The 19,760-nt window shown below is 36.9% G+C and overlaps 2 protein-coding genes across 5 annotated transcripts; both read right to left on the bottom strand.

Annotated features, from left to right (window-relative positions):
- Positions 1–68: 68 nt before the first annotated feature.
- On the bottom strand, positions 69–8,556 carry si:ch211-89o9.6 (uncharacterized). 3 transcript variants are annotated; one of them, XM_067404412.1, is made up of 8 exons: positions 7,957–8,555; positions 7,722–7,819; positions 6,584–6,683; positions 6,380–6,483; positions 3,627–3,732; positions 2,707–2,783; positions 2,482–2,566; positions 69–1,354 (listed from the first exon to the last, which is right to left on the bottom strand). In XM_067404412.1, exons 1-8 carry the CDS (start codon positions 8,237–8,239, stop codon positions 453–455), a joined length of 1,755 nt encoding a protein of 584 aa, XP_067260513.1. In that variant the 5' UTR covers positions 8,240–8,555; the 3' UTR covers positions 69–452. The 3 variants fall into 3 exon arrangements, with proteins under 3 accessions (XP_067260513.1, XP_067260514.1, XP_067260515.1); XM_067404413.1 differs by having other exon boundaries at positions 3,627–3,729; XM_067404414.1 differs by lacking the exons at positions 69–1,354; positions 2,482–2,566; positions 2,707–2,783 and having other exon boundaries at positions 3,657–3,732; positions 5,517–6,483; positions 7,957–8,556.
- On the bottom strand, positions 8,553–16,769 carry dok1a (docking protein 1a). Of its 2 annotated transcripts, none has more exons than XM_067404415.1 (5): positions 16,620–16,769; positions 15,658–15,954; positions 14,301–14,373; positions 13,931–14,103; positions 8,553–11,590 (listed from the first exon to the last, which is right to left on the bottom strand). In XM_067404415.1, the coding sequence occupies exons 1-5, from the start codon at positions 16,674–16,676 to the stop codon at positions 10,670–10,672; spliced, it is 1,521 nt and encodes a 506-aa protein (XP_067260516.1). In that variant the 5' UTR covers positions 16,677–16,769; the 3' UTR covers positions 8,553–10,669. The 2 variants fall into 2 exon arrangements, with proteins under 2 accessions (XP_067260516.1, XP_067260517.1); XM_067404416.1 differs by having other exon boundaries at positions 16,625–16,733.
- Positions 16,770–19,760: the final 2,991 nt, after the last annotated feature.

The raw sequence follows: 19,760 nt of genomic DNA, 5'->3' as shown, positions 1-19,760 counted from the left end.
TAATGCTCAAAATATTCTAAACAAAAACAAAAAATAAATTGCAAAAACTACATTAATATATAGCCTTTTAATTATAATCGATAACAATACTTAAAATACTTATTAGGCAGCAGTCTAATACAGTGCGGTACCGGCTAATACAGTGAGGATAATGACAAAAAGAACCTAGATGGACGCTCTTTTTTATTAGTGCTCGTGCACCACCTGCTGGTCACTGATAGTATTACAATTCACGGAAATTCAACATTAGAAAACCGCTTTACGTCAGCGTTAGTCACTAACATCTACACATCTTGATTTTACTATTAATATTCGGTTTATATTCCTTATCCCCCTTTAAATTTAGATCTTCTTTATTCCATGAATATTATAACGATTCCCTTGACATTCAGAAGACCACATGATTCATAAGAAGGCATAAATTGGAAGCCCTGCATTGTCATCAGATATGTTTAATTATATCCTACTCCTCCACAAGAGGCCGACTGCTGATGTGTCTTGAGGTTGCAGATCCAGGCGAATCGTTTCCCACAGCGGGAACAGATGAAGGGTTTCTCTCCTGTGTGAACTCTTTGGTGTTTCTTCAGGTTGCCTGCCTCTGTGAACAGCTTCCCACAGGTATCACACTTGAAGGGCCTCTCCCCTGTGTGCACTCGCTGGTGTGCCACGACATTGGACAGTCCAGTGAATGCCTTTCCACAGTACTTACAAACGTAACTTTTCCGCCTAGCTTTGTCCATGTGATTTGGTAGTTGCAGCCCAGCAAAAGAAGCCCCGGGTTGATTTAAGTTGGACACCATTTGGGGAATCACAGTGAAATACGAGGGGTTTGTTCTACTTGCGGTTTCTGTTTGAATAGTTCCGGGCCTACTGATGTGGCCTGATGTTTCAGTTTGGCTTTGCCTCAAAATGGCAGCTTGATTCCACCTTTCCTCTTCTCTCATAGGTCCCTCTGTTGCACCTGCATTTCTAACAGCATGTTTTTGGGCAGACGGCGCTCCATCCCGTCCACCTTTGGAGCTTCTAACAGATGATACAGTGTCTGACTGAACCAGCATACAGTCTTGATCCTGGTCCGACTCTGTATATGAGCAGGATGGATGTGTGGGCCAGTGTGCAAAGCTGGTCTTTTGCTCTGCGGGTCTCTCATACAACAAGCAGCCTCTTCCTGAGGTTTCAGTGGCTGTCTTTTCATGGTTCTTGGGTGAAGTTCTGCTTTTCACCAATCCCTTGTGTACATGCCCTGAACCTGTGAGAGCTGCCGTTTCTCCTGTTGTTAGACCCTTGCTAGGTTGAACAACAAACTTGTGGAACCTGTGCTGTTGAGAACTACTTGGGCTGGACTCCACAGTACCTGAATGTAAATATGTTCAGATATTGTCAGAGCATTTTTAATCTGTAAATATTCTTTGCTCTAACAGAACTTTTTTCTTTTTCAGTCTACAGTCTATATATATATAAAAGTTGCTGTTTGGATTTAAACAGGCAAATGCTTAAGAGTCTATGATTGGATCATTATTGCAGTGATTATTATGTTTCTAGCATGTTATATAGGAAGACACATGGTCATATTCCAGGATGACAATGTTAAGATTAATCAGGCTTAAATTGAGAAATAATGGTTGGGAGGGAGCATGGAGAATCATTTTCACAGTGTCTAGACCTTAAATTCATTGAAAGTCTTTGGGATGTGCTGGAGTGCTCACCTTTTGCATTGTCAATGCAAGGTCTTGAACAAAAAAAGATGCACCTCTTGATGGAAATAAATGTTGTGTTGTTATTTGAGCTTGATGAATCTTGACATTGTCATCCTGGAATATGACTAAGATGTGTCTTCCTATATGGATGTTTAAGAAATGAAAAGCTACACACTCACTCCATCAATTAGGTTTAGAAGAACTGTTGCCAAACATATAACATGCTAGAAACGTACTAATCACTGTAATAATGATCCAATCATAGACTCTTAAAGGGTTAGTTCACCCAAAAATGAAAATACTGTCATTAATTACTCACCCTCATGTCGTTCTACACCTTTTAGACCTTCATTCATCTTTAGTACACAAATTAAGATATTTTTGATGAAATCCGATGGCTCAGTGAGGCCTCTATTTTCAGCAAGTTAATTTACACTTTCAGCACCCAGAAAGCTACTAAAGACATATTTAAAACAGTACAGTGGTTCAACCTTAATATTATAAAGCGACGAGAATACTTTTTGTGGCCAAAAAAACAAAATAACGACTTTTCAACAATATCTAGTAATGGCCGATTTCAAAACACTGCTTCATGAAGCTTTACGAATCTTTTGTTTCGAATCAGAATGACATGAAGGTGATTAATAAATGACAATTTTCATTTTCGGGTGAACTAACCCTTTAAGCATTTGCCCATTTAAATCCAAACAGTGACTATTTTTTGGTTGGGCAGTGTAAATAAATAAAACATTATTATTATTAAAATGTATTAGTATTTACTCACCCTGTATGTTTATCTGCAGTCCAGTAGATGGAGAAATGTCAGTTTTCTGGCTCCTATCATCATTCAAAACTTCCACCTCTATAGGCTGGAAACAATATTAAGCTACATTTATTTTTCACTTTCATCCTGTTTCACTGCAGCAGTGATGTGATACTTTCCTGTTGGCATTATTTAGCTGTCCTAGTTTTTTTCTTTTCATTTTAGGAGAACAGTAAATACACAAACCTTCTCTGTTCCAGGAGCAACTGTGCTTTTGGCTGGTGAGGTAGAAAGTCTCCCACTACAGATGTCTGTATTTAACTCTGATGACCCAGAGGAAAAGAGAATTAATGTTAATTTTTTTATATAAGATTCCAGACCAAAGTAAGCAAATGTTAAAGGGATAGTTCATCCAAAAAAGAAAAAATCTTATGCATAAAATATAAGATGATCATTTGAGAAATGTCTAGTTTACATATAAGGTAGTGGCCAAAAATGTGTTTTTAATGACCCTACAAGTTCAATTAAGCCATCAAAATATGAGTAAAAAATATATAACAAGTTATATATTATATATATACAAATATATAAATTTGCCAAATAATTTTGTCTGATAAATACCTTAACAATGCTTAATGTTTTGTTCTCCTTCATATTTAAAATATTGAAAAAAAAGAGGAAAAAAAAAAAATAAATATATATATATAGCCATGGAAAAAATTAAGAGACCACTTAACATTGATTTCTGAACTTGGAGTGGTCTCTTAATTTTTATATATATATATATATATATATATATATATATATATATATATATATATATATATATATATATTTTTCTCTTTTTTTTTTCAATATTTTAAATATGAAGGAGAACAAAACATTAAACATTGTTAAGGTATTTATCAGACAAAATTATTTGGCAAACTAAAAGGCAAACTACAGATACATGTTTTATTTTACTATGCAAAAAAATACATATATATCAGGAAAAGCATACAAAATCAAGTATTAATGTTTAACTGATTCCCTTTTGTTTTTGCACAGGTTCATAATTTCTTTGTATAACAGCATGGCCAAAAATTATGTTCTCACAATTTGGCATATAAATCATCTTTTTCTACCATTCACTTAAGCAGATGACTGCTTTTTGGCCCTCTACTCACCATCCTGCACAACTATGGCTTGTGTCTGGTTTCTTTCCCACTGGTCATTTAGATCCTCCTTTATCACTATTGTTTCAGGCTCGCCATCTTCCACCTGTGCTTGCTGCTGAACACACGAAACAAGGTTTTGTGTTACAACATGACCCTGGCTGGCACAAGAAACATAAAGATTGTGTATACATGTATAAAGCTTTCCCTGTCTAAATTATCTAGGGATTTCTAGTATATAAGGAATTGTGAGGGTGTACATAATGCTCCTAATATCTAAAGCACAAACAGCTTTTCATTTTTAAAAAACAAAAACGGGAAAGTATATATGTCACTGTTGAACAACCAGAGTATGATTTATGAGTATTCAATAATGGCTGTGTCCTTCAACCTGGTATGTTTAAGTAATTATTCCATCTTTTCATTTATCACAACGTCAGTTTTGTAAATGCAGAAACCAGAAATGATGTTATTGCACGGTGCTTTATTCTGAATATTATTTAAATGTTTTCCCTTTCCTGAAACTACCTGCCCACCCTCGTGTTGAATCATTACTTTTTATAACACCGATAAGAGGAGAGACAGGCATTGGACTCAAAAACAAAGTGTTTTGCTGTTCTTCAAAAAACAAACACAAAAAGAGTGCAGAAATGTTTATTTAAACATGTCAAACACTTTTTAATATACCAGAAACTGCTTTGTAACCATTTCGACTAAGTCGCTTTACTTTTTCTACAGAACACAGCACAGAGCTTTACTCGGAAATTGTTAATTATATAAAAACACTTTGACTCACATCCCTATTGATCAAAAACAATGCAAATCATGTATATAATTTAAATGAAAGTCTTAATTCAGAAAAGATATGATGGTGGTATAATACACACTCATGATCATTAATTTTATCAGTAATCTGGGTAGGGTTGCACCAGCTGTTCGTAAGTTCTTTCTTAAATTGGAACGTAAAAGTCCACACTAGAGGCTTAGTAACTACTAGCTAGTTTGTAACTAACTCTTTACTTTATTGTACTTTATTTAGTTGCACCATTTGTTCTTAAAGGATTAGTTCACTTTAAAATGAAAATTACCCCAAGCTTTACTCACCCTCAAGCCATCCTAGGTGTATATGACTTTTTCTTTCTGATGGACACAATCAAGAGTTATATTAATAATTATCCTGACACATCCGAGCTTTATAATGGCAGTGAATGGGACCAATGAGTATGAAGCTCAAAAAAGTGCATCTATCCATCATAAACGTACTCCACACGGCTCCGGGGGTTAATAAAGGGCTTCTGAAGCAAAGCAAAATGCATTTGTTTAAGAAAAATATCCATATTAAACAAGTTATAAAGTAAAATATCTAGCTTCCGCCAGACCGTCGTCTGTATTAATGAACTTACGAAGAACTTACGCCTTTCGCAGTTCAAAACACTTACACTACGTCCTTTGCGAAGTCAGGTACGCAGTTCGTAAGTTGAATACGGAAGGCGTTCTGGCGGTAGCTACATATTTTACTTTATAACTTGTTAAATATGGATATTTTTCTTACACAAACGCATCGCATTTATAAAACTTGGATGCGTCAGGATATTTATTAATATAACTCTGATTGTGTTCATCAGAAAGAAGAAAGTCATACACACCTAGGATGGCTTGAGGGTGAGTAAAGCTTGGGGTAATTTTCATTTTAAAGTGAACTAATCCTTTGAGGCAGAACGTAGCTAGTAGGATGCAAGCTCTCTGTAATAAGTAGTTGAATAATATGACATTTTACCCTTAATGATCCAATAGTAGTGTTTAATTACGTGATCAGAAGTTGTGGTGGAAGTTTAATGGTGCAACGCAAAAATATTTAGTAGTGCGTAAGCTGAAACTTATCTAAGCTAAGGTGTAACTTACGCACAGCTATTGCAACTGGCCCCTGGTGATTATTTATTGACTCCTAGAGAAAGCAGCTCTTCTGCAGTTAACATATCAGGATGGTTCTTCTGCTGGTGGTTTTTGAGGTTCCGTATCCAGGCAAATGTCTGCCCGCACTGGGTACAACTATACGGTCGTTCTCCTGTGTGGACTTTCTGGTGCTTTCTCAGGTTTCCCGCCTCTGAGAAGAACTTCCCACAGGTGTTACATTTGAATGGCTTCTCACCCGTGTGAATCCGCTGGTGGATCACCACCTTTTTGGGGCGGTTGAAAACTTTGCCACAGTATGTGCACGCAAAAAGTTTTTCACGGGGAACTCTGTCGTTTCTAGTCCGACCAACTCTTTGTTGGTTAAAACTGACATCTCTGACATTGTGGTAGCTGTCCGTGCCCTGTAATTTCGAAGATGTCGATGCCACTGCTGCAAAGCCACTTGACACCAGAGGCGGATTGGAGGAAGGCAAGAGGACCATGCTATTTTGATGTTCCTCCCTCCCGTATTGTGGATAAACACGTGGAGCCTGGCTTTTCCCTTGGGTTATTTTGCTAGCCCACACAGAAATCTCTTCCCCCTCCTCAGCAGAGTCGACCTCTATGATCTCTGAACGCCGAACAGAGGCTGTGGATTGGCTCTCAGTCAATCTTGCATTGTTGACGTACACGCAAGATCGCTGCTGCAAATCTGCATTGTCACTCCCTTGCATTAAATAATCCCTCATAGGACTGGACTTTCCATTCAAATCAAACTTTGCTTCGGCATGTAATTCTATGGGCTCTTGTGATATCCCCTTAACACTCTCAAACTCTGGCTCAGATTTAAGCGCAGTGTCAGATCCACTGACCTCCAAAGTCGGTTGCTGCATCCTAGAGACTTGATCATCATCTTTCATCATCTGAACATCTCCAAAACCAGCCTCTCCAGTCTGTGGAGGAGTATTTGTTTCTCCTTAAAGGAGAGAAACAGCGTTAAATCAAGTTTTAAGATGGGTATTGTTTGGTATCTGTTATGTTTATGATAGGCAGCTTATGTTTTTTCATCCACTCACCACTATCTCTGATGAACATTCTCTGCTGTGTTTGGTCCTCCTCAAACATCTCATCCTTTATCAGCACGGTGTTTACTTCTGATATTACTGCATCTCCTGTCTTTTATGAAAGGAAATGTTTCATAAGTCTATACATGCAATGTACACATATAGATACATATGTAGTGTACAAAAATTTAAGGGATAGTTCACCCAAAAATAAAAATTTGATGTTTATCTGCTTACCCCCAGGGCATCCAAGATGTAGGTGACTTTGTTTCTTCAGTAGAACACAAATGATTATTTTTAACTCCAACCGCTGCCGTCTTTCAGTCGTATAATGCGTGTCAACGGGAACTTCGTCTATAAGAGTAAAAAAAACATGCACAGACAAATCCAAATGAAACCCTGCAGCTCGTGACGACACATTCATGTACTAAGATACGAAACGATCGGTTTGTGCGAGAAACCGAACAGTATTTATATAATTTTTTACCTCTAAAACACCACTATGTCCAACTTCCCTGCACATCCAACAGAGGTGATGTCTCGCACTCATTGAAGCAAAGCGTGAGAGATCACTTCCGTCATCAGAACACGTTTTTTGACCTCACTAAATGAGTGCTGAACGCAGTTGGACATAGTGGTGTTTTAGAGGTAAAAAATGATATAAATACTGTTCGGTTTCTCACACAAACCAATCGTTTCGGGTCTTAGGACATCAATGTGTCGTCACGAGCCGAAGGGTTTAATTTGGATTTGTCTAAGCAAGTTTTATTTACTCTTATAGATGGTGTTACCATTTCAATGCATTATTTGACTGACGGTTGGAGTTAAAAATCATAATTTCTACTGAAGAAACAAAGTCACCTACATCTTGGATGGGCTGGGGGTAAGCAGACAAACATCAAATTTTCAATTTTTGGGTGAACTATCCCTTTAATTGCAGATCTATCTATTGTTTATTGGTCTATGACAGAGTCTATAAGTGTTTATCTTTCTATCTGACAGTCCATTTGTCTATATAATAGTTTATCTATCTATTGTTTATTTGCCTATTATAGTCCATTTGCTGTAAACTTTGTGCTCATTATTAAATATGGCACAAGAAAACGTGCTAAAATATTTATTGCAGTTATCAAAGGGACAGCTTACCTACCATACTGTTACTTTCATTTCCAGCAGCCTGCTGTGCAGTTGAGTCTGTCTCTCCACCTCTCCACAGTCCCGTGTTAAACTGTGCTCCGTACAGGACGTCTGAATGTATGAAAACCGGAGAAACAAGACAACACTTTAACCACACGAGGCTTGATAGTTTATTTGGTGTGACAGATACACTCGACAGTAGAATAGCATGTAAGGTTTTATGACAACACACACACACACACACACACCGTTAGACTGGTTCCTGTATTTGTCTGACAAAGCGCTCACTTGAACCCGGTTAGTGCGATTCAGTGAACTAATCCTCCTCTCTGCAAACCCTCGTGCCATCTTAAGCTCCAGGATGTGAAGTTTTCTCTTCAGCGCTTTGTTTTCACGCTGACATTGAGTCATCTGTAAGTTTATAATCGCGTAGTCGTCGTCCACGAGTTTACATATCTCAGCCACCGCTGCATTGGCCAGCACCTCCATAATGGACGCTAGCTGCGTCTGGAAAGCGATGCGATTCGACATGGCTATCGATTAAGCGTCCTATAGCACGTTTCAATAAACCTTCAGTGTTTTGGGAGCCTAAAAAAATGATAAAAAATCCCTAAATTTAAAGAAATATCTTCAAAACATCGTGGGAATAACAATCAGTTGCTCGGGTTTGACATCGTTCAGCACTTCCGGTCAGTAGTAATGACGTAAAAGCCATAAAGACTGTTTTACAGCGCACTACAATCTTGTGTCGACACTGCTTAATACATTTGATGAATGAATAAAACGGATTATTTTTCGGCTGCTCTGTCAGTTATGGTTTGGTTCTTTTGTGCTAAACAGCTTGTTGTGGCTTTTAACCCTTATTGTGTTCGATTTCTGGGTAACGACGTTTGTGGAGCGGATGAAATTGACCCACAATACAATTCCCCAAAAACAACAAAGAATCAGGTAACTTACAAACAGTGAGCGTTTAATATCAATACACACATTACAAGAAAAAAACAACTTATGATTTATAAAAATGTTTAACCACTATTTTTTGCAGTTTCTTTCTACATGTCTTTTATGTGCATGTCTATCTTTTTTGTTAGAGGTTGCATTCAAATAAAATATTACCATACTGCCCAAGCTACTTCTGAATATGATGTCTACTTCATATGAAAGCTGTGGAAATATATGGTTCAGAATCAGATCACTCAAACGTATGGGAATGGGTGGATCCTTATATGGTCACCAATGGAGCCTGGAGGTCATCTAGTGGAAAAGTTTGGTACTGCGTCCAAACAAAATCTTACTGAAAGCTAATTTTTTGAGATATCAACCTAAAATTTTGGACACTTGTTCAGATTTATGGCTTTGAATTCTCTTTTTCTTTTCTTTTCTTTTCTTTTCTTTTCTTTTCTTTTCTTTTCTTTTCTTTTCTTTTCTTTTCTTTTCTTTTCTTTTCTTTTCAGTTTTAAAGTCTGACTTGTTTTGTAAAATATGCATTTTATATAACATTTATACAATTTGTTTACATTTTCTTTCATTTCTATAATTTTTTACTTCTACAATAATCTCCCAAGTATGCTCACAACATCACAAATGAACAATTTGATATTGTCTTCATTTTGGGTCTGTACAGTTGCCATGGAACATAAAAAACATGACCCGCAAACATCAAAAGCGTAATTGTGTGTATACACTTCACAACACATCAGTGTATTGTCACTTTGCATGCATGTTTGACTCTAAAAGAGAAAAAGTAACAAAATGTCAAGAAAAAAAAATCATAGGTTAACTGGTATTTTCAAAAATCGAAATGGGTCAAATTGACCCCCAACATAATACAAGGGTTAAAGGGACAGTTCACGCCAAAAGAAAAAGTGCTCTCTTTTATTAACCCTCATATTGTTCCAAATCCTGTTTTCTGACTGGATCCCTGAATTACTTATTTTTTCACTGGTCTGAACTAGTCTGGTCTGCTGAGATTTTTGCCATGTGTCAGTAAAATATGCTGGATTTATCATAACATAATTATTTAATTCTGCTGTGGTACATCAATGCAAATACATAAATAAAACATGTAACATATGTGGGCTTGTAAAAACTATGTATATATTTACAAAACAGTTAGTTCCTGTCCTTGATTCTGATTGGTCAATAGCTGTGTTTTATTCACAATAAAACATGGCTATGACCGCTTCACCCAACGGTTCTGTGTATCACTACATCCTTAGCAACCACACTTAGCAACGTAAACTGTTTGTTCTCAATTTATATTGTTCATTGAAGCTTACTTATTATGTAGAAGAGTATTGCGAGAAAGAGATAGATCGAACGAGTTTATTACTTGCACTAGATTTAGCATTTTCCTTCAGGTCAGTCCTATGTTCATTATAAAAAATATATTTAAATGTCCACTGCAATATCTTGTCCTTTTAACAGTTAAGGGGTTTTCCCATGACTGACATTGGCTAGTCAAAGCATGTGTCTTGCTCCGTGTTCACAACAATTCAGCCTTTTCAATATAAAAGTCTTCGCTACTGATTGACACACTCATAAAGACAGTCTTTGCTGCCATCTAATGGCGTAATAATGTAACTTCTGTTGCTGTTCACGGTCAGGGACTATTTTTTTCCAGTGGAAGGAAGGCTTTTAGTGATTTTACTTCATGAAAGTTGCATTGATACATATTTTTTTGGCTTTAATACTCCGCTTCGCGTCGTGCCCAACAACGCCCCTCAGCCGTGACTTATTCACGATACAGCACAGCCTCTCGTACCTTATTGCTTACATAAATTCAAAACAATGATGTGCATCAGTGTTAGACTAGAACATTTATTTTCAGTCATTATGTCACCATGTCCGGCAGAATGGATTAATAAATTATGAAATACGTGGGGTGGAGGAGAATAAAATTTTAAATATTAAAAATTAAAAGCTACATGTTTGTGAAGACAAATTCTATTACAGATTTAATCAAATCATTCCAAGGTCCTCAGACACAACCTCTCGTGTTTGGCTTAGCTTCTTTTCTTCTAGAGGCTGAGGAGTTTTGGGTGGTTTGTTAACTTTGCTGTAGATGGGTTGGTTTTCATCAAGCATTTTGTTTTGTTGAGAGTTATTGCTTTGGGTTGCATGTGTAACCTCGGGTACACTATAAATGGGCTCCTCAATCATCTGGTCACGTTTTATACTTAAGTTTAGTATGACATGGTTATACACCTCAGAGTACACTGGTTCTTGCTGTTTGTCGTTGTTCATTATTGTCTTCGCAGGCTGACAGTCCATCGTGTCACTAGGGTTGGCATGGACACAATTGTTAGGATTTGGGCGGATGACATCAGCAGGATCAGAATACACTGGTTCTGAATCATCACTATGATGAGATGGGAGAGGATCTTTCTTTACACTATGATGGGATTTGATGAGATCTGCTGGATCTGCATACACTGATTCCTGTCTGCCTAATAAAATTGCAGGGTTTGAATACACAGGCTCAATCAAGCTTAAACTGCCACTAGGATCTGAGTGTGTGCTTTTTATGGAACCTGCGGTGTTTGCATATACAGCTTCAGTTGAGCCAATAGGACTCGCAGGTTTTGTTTGTACAGGATTTGAGATGGGGCTGAGATGGGGAGATGCATCTGAAGGCTGAGGGCTGTTATTGCCCTCTGTATCAAGCAAAGTAAAACTTTCAGGGCGTTTAGGCAGGGGTGAGCGAGGAGAGCGAGAACGTGGAGAATGTGGCGAGTGCTTTTCTCCAGTAACGGCGAGGCACTTCTGTTGGCGAATAGCTGACTCAATAAGGCGGAGGATCTCTTCACTCTGCCTGGTCTCAAAGTTAAAGTTTCCAGGGCCGGATTCACAGCGCCTGCCTGCTTCTATAGAAAACAGCATCTGGAGAGAAATAGACAGAACGTCAAATATTTGTATGCACTATTTGAACAAAAAATGTCATTTCAGTGGAAAAAAAATATATAAAAATGGATGTTAAGGATTAGTTCACTTTAAAATGAAATTTTTTTCAGAAGGCCTTTATTAATCCCCTGGAGCCGCGTGGAGTACGTTTATGATGGATGGATGCATTTTTTTAGAGCCTTCAAACAGGTGGTTTCCGTTCACTGCCATTATAAAGCTTGGGCGCATTAGGATATTTATTATTAATATAAATCCAATTGTATTCATCTGAAAGAAGAAAGTGATGGCTTGAGGGGGAGTAAATCTTGGGGTAATTTTCATTTTAAAGTGAAATAATCCTTTAATGTAAGTTCACTTACCATATACAGTTATGTCAAGTTTAACACACTATATCATTTTATAAAATTCTCTAAAATGTATGGTTTTGGAATATTTAACATTTAATTAAAACACATTTATTTATATATGTATAAATAAACAAATACAATATATTTATATTATTTACATCTGGAGTTTTGCGAATGAACATAAATGCACCGAAATGTTTAATTTTTTCCCCATCATTGTGTCCTTTTAGGGGCTCCGTATTAATAAAATATATGTACGGTTATAAATTGCAACATACAGGTGCTGGTCATATAATTAGAATATCGTGAAAAAGTTCATTTTTTTATTGTAAATTATTTTTAAAAATTAAACATATATAGTCATATATTCTAGATGCCCTACATGTAAAGTAAAACATTTCAAAAGTTTTTTTTTTTTTTTTAATTTTTGATGATTAGAGAGTACAGCTCATGAAAGTCCAAAATCCAGTATCTCAAAATATTAGAATATTTCCTAAGATCAATCAAAAAATGGATTTTCAAAATGAAAAAGTTCAAGTTCTTTAAAGTATGTTCATTTGTGCACTCAATACTTGGTCGGCAGCACATATTACAGCAAAAGACTTGCTCCAAGCACAAATTGCAGCATCAGTGAAGTGTGGTATGGAAGTGATCAACCTGTGGTACTGCTGAGGCACTATTGAGCCTTCAGATCATCTGTATATTGTTGGATCGACTGTTTCTCATCTTTCTCTTGAAAATATCCCATAGATTCAGGGGTCAGGCATGTTGGCTGGCCAATAAAACACAGTAATATCATGGTCAGCAAACCACTTGGAAGTGATTTTTGCATTGTGGGCAGGTGCTAAAGTCCTGCTGGAAAAGGAAATCAGCATCTCCATAAAGCTTGTCAGCAGATGGAAGCATGAAGTGCTCCAAAATCTCCTGGAAGATGGCTGCATTGACTTTGCACCTGATAAAACACAATGGACCAACACCAGCAGATGTCACGGCCCCCCAAATCATTACTAACTTCAGAAACTTCCCACTAGACTTCAAGCAGCTTGGATTCTGTGCCTCTCCAGTCTTCCTTCAGACTCTGGGACCATGATTTCAACATGAAATGCAAAATTTACTTTTATCTGAAAAGAGGACTTTCGACCATTGTTCACTGTTCAGTTCTTTTTCTCCTTAGCCCAGGTAAGATGCTTCTTACATTGTTTCTGTTTCAGAAGTGGCTTGGTAGTCCTTTTCCTGAAGATGTCTGAGTGTGGTGACTCTTGATGCGCTGACTCCGGCTTCATTTGACTCATTGTGAAGCTCTCCCAAGCGTCTGAATCAGCTTTACTTGACAATATTCTCAAGCTTGTGGTCATCCCTGTTGCTTTTGCACCTTTGCCTATCCAATTTCCTCCTTCTAGTCAACTTTGCATTTAATATGCTTTGATACATCACTCTGTAAACAGCCACCCCATTCAGTAATGACCATCTGTGACTTACTCTCTTTGAGGAGGGTGTCAGTGATTGTCTCCTGGACCATTGCCAAGTCAGCAGTCTTCCCCATTAGTGTGGTTTCAAAGAACAAGAGATACCCGGAATTTATACTGTAGGGATGGTCATTTAATGAAACTCAAATGTAAATATTCTAATATTTTGAGATACTGGATTTTGGACTTTCATGAGCTGTACGCTCTAATCAACAAATTAAAAAAAAAAAACTTTTGAAATGTTTTACTTTACATGTAGGGAATCTAGTATAAATGAAAGTTTCATTTTTTAAAATAATTTACAATAAAAATTTTTACTTTTTCACGATATTCTAATTATAAGACCAGCACCTGTATACAGAAACAACAGTCCATCCTTGTAGTAGTACATGAAAAATTTTAGGTTGCACCACAGCTGCCAGCATTTTGCCATGAATTTAACAGGATATTTTTTTTACACATCATGATGGTCGATTCACTTTATCAAAACCATGGTTACAGCTGACCTTATCTCGCCCATAGCGGCGCAGCAGCTTGTATGGCCACTCCATGACAGTCTTCCTGGTCTCCAGATCTTGCAGTACTAGCATGTCCCCATCAGCTTGCAGCCAGTACTGTCCTTTCAGGCCACAACGAACTGAAGCCTCATTCTGCAGCACAACTACTTTAAACTCAGACACTAAAATTAAAGATGTTGAGATTAGATGATCAGAATTAATCATAAACTTTGATTCAGAGGTCAGAGCTTATATAATTTATTTGTGTTTTAAACCAGATCTGCATGAAGATGGTTCCTCTTATAGCAAGTGGTGAGATTGGCCTTTCAGGAACATGACAGATGTTTTTCTGATACATTTGGCCTCTGTGTGTACTCACGTTGTTCTCTGGACACGTAGATCTGATTGTCCTCCATAAGTGGTACCGGCTGTGGAGCACTTTTAGTGTGTTTCTGTGACATATGAATACCATCATAAACAAGCAGACAGGGAGTAGTCTGTGAATTTTCAGCTCAAAATACCCCACATATAATTTATTATAGCTTGACAAATTTGCCCCTATTTGGGTGTGAGCAAAAACACACTGTTTTTGTGTGTGTCCCTTTAAATGTAAATGAGCTGCTGCTCCCGGTGGACATCCAACCCGGCCCACATCCTAGTGACATCAGAAGCCAGGCCCATCGCCCTGCAGCTGATTATTAAGATTTTATTGGTCATGTCAATCACAGTACTGATTGTCTACTACACCAAACACTGATCCCTAAACCTACCCGTCTCTGTAACCAATGAAATTACCTGCAGGGCAAGATTTTTGTTGAAGTGTACTGGGCATGTGACTTTTGACGTCACACTTGGATGTGGGCGGGGTTAGATGTCCACGGCAGGCTTCAGCGAGCCATACTTGGGCCGTTTTCCAGAAGAGGGCTGCACTTTAACAGCTCGTGCTTCAACAACAACAAAACTGGAGAATCTCACACAGCCAAAATATAAGAAATTGTCAGTAACGGTGTTACATAATTCGAACTGGGGTCGGACACTGATGAAGAGACTCAGGAAGAAGTTACAACTTTTAGAATGCAACTGGACATTTCTGAATGGTTAGTGGATAAATGTATGTAGTTGCTGTGGAGTTGATTCATTCAACTCATCGACTAGCATGTTAATCTTTTGTGTAAATCCAGTGTTGAACTGACCCTCATTTGCGTCTGGCGTAAAATGATTTGCGCAAATATAAAAAACTTTCTTCGGCACATTTCCTTCATAAATGAAATTCAACCACAGTGTTCTCAGTGGCTCAGATGCTGGGAGTCCACGGAGACTCTTATAGTGGATACTTCCAATAACAGAACATTTGTAGTGTTTTTGTTCTTCTTTTGGTACAGACATTGTATATCTTTAGCTGCTACAGTGAGTAAACAGAAATGGCGGACTACTGGCTCACTCAGGGCGGTATTTATGCTAACAGGGTAGATAGTCACCAGTCATGGGCGGGGCTTCCCTACTAAGAGTAGGCGGAAATCTGGAACTGCACATTTGGAGAGACTGTTTATGATTTATGGGGATTATAAAAAAAGGAGTGGGTGGATTTTTACCATTATAGGCTGGTTGTTTACACACAGTGTGGACACACACCATGTAAAAGTGAATTTTGCATAATAGGTCCCCTTTAAAACAAAATCTGACTCCAAACTTTTGAACGGTAGAGTATAATATACTTGAAAAATCCAAACCCTCACCTGAAAAGCAATGTTACATATTATGTTCACCCATTCTCCACAGCTTTCTCTGTCTGCTGCAAACACTAGCCTCTTCTCCTCTGTCTCCACGCAGAAGGCAGACATGTTTTCCCCTGGACAAGCCTCTGCATGAGGAGGCAGCTTGACGACACTCAAACAGTCAGCCAGGCGTACAACTTTCCTCTCCGGATGTCGTCTGACCACAGCTGACCGTTCGTGAACAGCTTCTGACAATTCCAATCGTGCAATGCCATGCCGACTAGCCGGATGAAGGGCCAACCAATATCGCTTCCACTTCTGTAAATAAATCAGATATTATGACTTATATTTTTTATTTGCATAATGCATTTTTATGCAGTACACCAAATGACAGTTAAATTGATCAAATTTGACAAGATCCAGTTAGATCTGATGGATGTTCATCAGGTGGAACTTGTACTTCAGGTAATGAACACACCTCTGGAAATATTGCTCACTGTTAAAAGTAAAAAGTACTCAAAGAGCACCTGGAGGTACGGATGTAGATTACTCACTCAGCCAATCCCTCATTTACCTCACATGTAACGTGTGTGTGTTTGTAAGGCAGGGCCTGAATGCAGTACAACACGAAGTGTACTTTCATGAGGGCGTGTTTTTGTCAATGGAATGTGCCGTAATATGAAAAGCAAGACCAAGATGTGCGCACCAAGTTTCAACTTGTAGAGGCAGTCCCGTTCCATCCATCTCATACCAGAACATAACTTTACACCAGAGAGTTTATGGCAAAACAAAATTACATCAGGCTTATTTATTTATATATGACAGCCCTGCTTTGTCTGTCTAGGTTTTTACATAACAGAATAGCAATATTAAGAGTAAGATCATGGTAAACAGTTTCAAGACTATTTTATTTAGACCAAAAACAAACTTCTGCCTGTTTTCAGTAGCACAAAATAAATGACAACGTTCCAATGATGTCTTACCTCACCATGTTTCTGATGTTGTAGGTAAACTTCACCTTGTTTCCCGTGAGTGTCCATGTCTGTTTCCTTAATCTCCGACAGCTCAAAAACTGCTTTAAAAAGTTTATCCTTTCAGAGCACAATGTGTGACCTCTTTAAATTGTGAAGACATATTACCAAACCTATTACATGAGGTAGAGTAAGAGCAAACTTAGACTCCTCCTCTTAAAGGAAAAAAAAAAAAAAAAAAAAAGACAACCACTGTTTGATTTACAACAATGTTCACTTGATATCTGAAAACATTTGAATGGTTTTCTTGTTTCCTCAATATTTACAGCTCATATGGGCCTAATCAATGTATGAATAAATATCAAAAAGCTGGATAACCATGGCATGTTAAAAAGCTTTATAAAAATTGGTTAGCCATGAGATAGACTTTTTAATGAAGTGTCATGGTTATCCAGCTTTGTGATGTTTATTTATACATTGAGGCCAAACAGAGGTGAAATGTTGAGAAAATAAAACCATTGAAATGTATAATTCAGACTTCAATCGAGTGAATATTGCCTTTTTAAATTTGTTTTTCTACACTAATAAAAGATGGTTCTTTAAAGGTTCTTTACATTTAGTAACAGTTCTATTTAGAACTGTAAAGTCTTGAAGAACCCTTTGCTGAAATGGTTCTTTGTGTTAGAGTTTAGGGTTCTTTTTTCCCGCCTTTTTGTTTTTCAAATCTCTAACTGTCAAAGTCACCTCATTACTGATTTTCTGGAGCTCAGCCATTCAATTACACAGACTTTCAGCACACTCTCAACAGGTAAAAGACTTCTTTCTTAAAATGTCTATAATCATGTTATAAGACCAGGCAGAAAAAACTAAACTAATAAATGATATAAAAAAATAATATTATACTAATATTAATACTATGAAATACAAATACACTAAAAGTGATCATAATAAACTTATTAAAAAGGTTATTAATAACACCATTAATAAGGTCCTATAGCACTTTAAAGCATGGTTCTTTATGGAACCTTATTAAAACAGGTTCTATTTAGCACCAAAAAGGGTTCTGCTTGCTACGAGCTGAAGAACCTCAGTTTGGTACTGTTTAGAACCATTTTTCTATGTTGAAACCTTGACCATATATAGAGCACCTTCACTTTATACTCCAACATAAACAGGTGGATATTAAATGAAAATACTACTTTTAAGATACATTTAAAATATGCTAAATATTAAAACCATTATTTGGAATCATATGCCCATAATTTTGTTGTATATAAAGAGAATTTACATATCAAAACATCTGTGCACAAACTATTTTAAGGGTACAATCTCAAATAAACCATTTATAGAGCATGTTTAAAATCATCATAAGTTGAACCAAACTTACACATTCAATCACAACACAATATACCCTTCTTTAAATACCAAAAATACAAAATATCTGTATTTAAAATGTATTCAAAAGTGTAAAGGATGTTAGGTTGGCAGAAGGCAGCTGCAAAAAAAAATTCTCTCTTTATTCAGGAAGGAATGGCTTTGTTGTGAGCCTTCACTGATTGACCCAAAGAGATTAATTTGTGAAATATGCCTTACATTGTAGCTCCAAAGTATAAAGAATAGCTATTAATAATTCAGAGGCCTTGTAATTCAAAAAGTGATTAAATAAACAGAAAATTGGGCACCATTTGCTAAATTGGTAATTTTTAAATGTATTATTAATAATATCTGACAGCATTTTCATTTGGTGAGAAATTTTATCATATCACTCAGTGCACATTTTTCACCATCCTATCCATCTGCTTTTATATTTACACCACATTTAATCAAAAATTTAATTTACCATTAAATATACTTTTTTTCCCCCCAAAATACACAATAAACCTTTAGAGGGGCATTTAGTCCCATTGTACCCCAATAATTATTAACCACTTTACAACTGAATTTTTGTGAACGCAAGGTTACACAGGAAACAACTCGGATATAGTGACATTTTAAAGCATTTAAAATATAGTATTTTTCTTTGATGGCATAAAACACAAAACAATTGTTATTACATAGCTGGCTACAATCTTCCCGTACAGTCTCCAAACCACATATCAGAAGTATGTACATGCTCAGACTGGCACACAGACATAAACTCATGCAGCCTCACTGACACACACAGTATTATCTAATGTGTTATAGTTAGCAACAGTCTAAACAGTCAGTCATTCATTCACATAAACATATCTTTCCTATATTACTTAATAAAGGATCAAGTAACCTGCTAACACCCTCTCTGAAATCATTCAATTGTTGCATCAAATACCCACATACCCCAGTGTGTCCTCTTGATCAGCACTTCATCTGGGTTGCTCTGCATATCCTCTGTTTCACACCACACTTCTACAGACCTCCAGTCAAATATTTACGGTAAGGGAATCCTGGGAGGGAAAAAAAAAAACTAATGCAAAACGACAGTTATGTGGTAAAAAGATCTGCTCGCATATATAAACTGTGTGGAAAGTGTCAGAACAGGACGTATGGGACAACATATCTTAATTTATAAAAACATGGTAAATGACCTTAACAGAAAATTGAAAAGTTATATAACCCTAAACAGATTATGAACATCTTAAGGGATAAAAAGTGAGAAACTGGTGCAGCACTAAAAATCAATACTAATGATAAAAATGTTAATATGAAATACACTTTTCCCTTAAAAAGAGTACAAAATAATGCAAACAAACCCCTTGTTCCAAAAGGTGGGGCAGTTTCACTATGACAGTGTTTGATTAAGCAACACCTGGTCAGTCTGTTTGCACAGTTATACCTGGATAAACCAAATAGTGCTCTAAGCAAATACATACAAAAATGTAAATACTCATACACAAAAAATTTGCCTTCTGAGTGGCTTTGGACTCATTTTTAGGCTAGCCAGTCGATTGAGTAACCATGAGGCTACAGACACTGGGAAAATCCCTCATCAAGAATCCTGCCAGAAACAAGAACAGCTACTGATAACAATTTACAATATATGGCATCAGTCAAGTAAAAAAAAAAAAAAAAAAAAAAAATCAATGTGACATTCAAATGCAAGAAAATAAAATTGTGAAAGAAACCCATTTTGTAGCAGTATGCTTTATAATTTAATTTTCATTATTGCAATAATTA

The sequence above is a fragment of the Chanodichthys erythropterus genome, chromosome 12 (assembly GCF_024489055.1).
Source record: "Chanodichthys erythropterus isolate Z2021 chromosome 12, ASM2448905v1, whole genome shotgun sequence".
In the NCBI taxonomy this organism is placed as follows: domain Eukaryota; kingdom Metazoa; phylum Chordata; class Actinopteri; order Cypriniformes; family Xenocyprididae; genus Chanodichthys; species Chanodichthys erythropterus.
The sequence above is the reverse complement of the archived record's forward strand: the minus strand, read 5'-3'. Positions and strand labels throughout refer to the sequence as shown.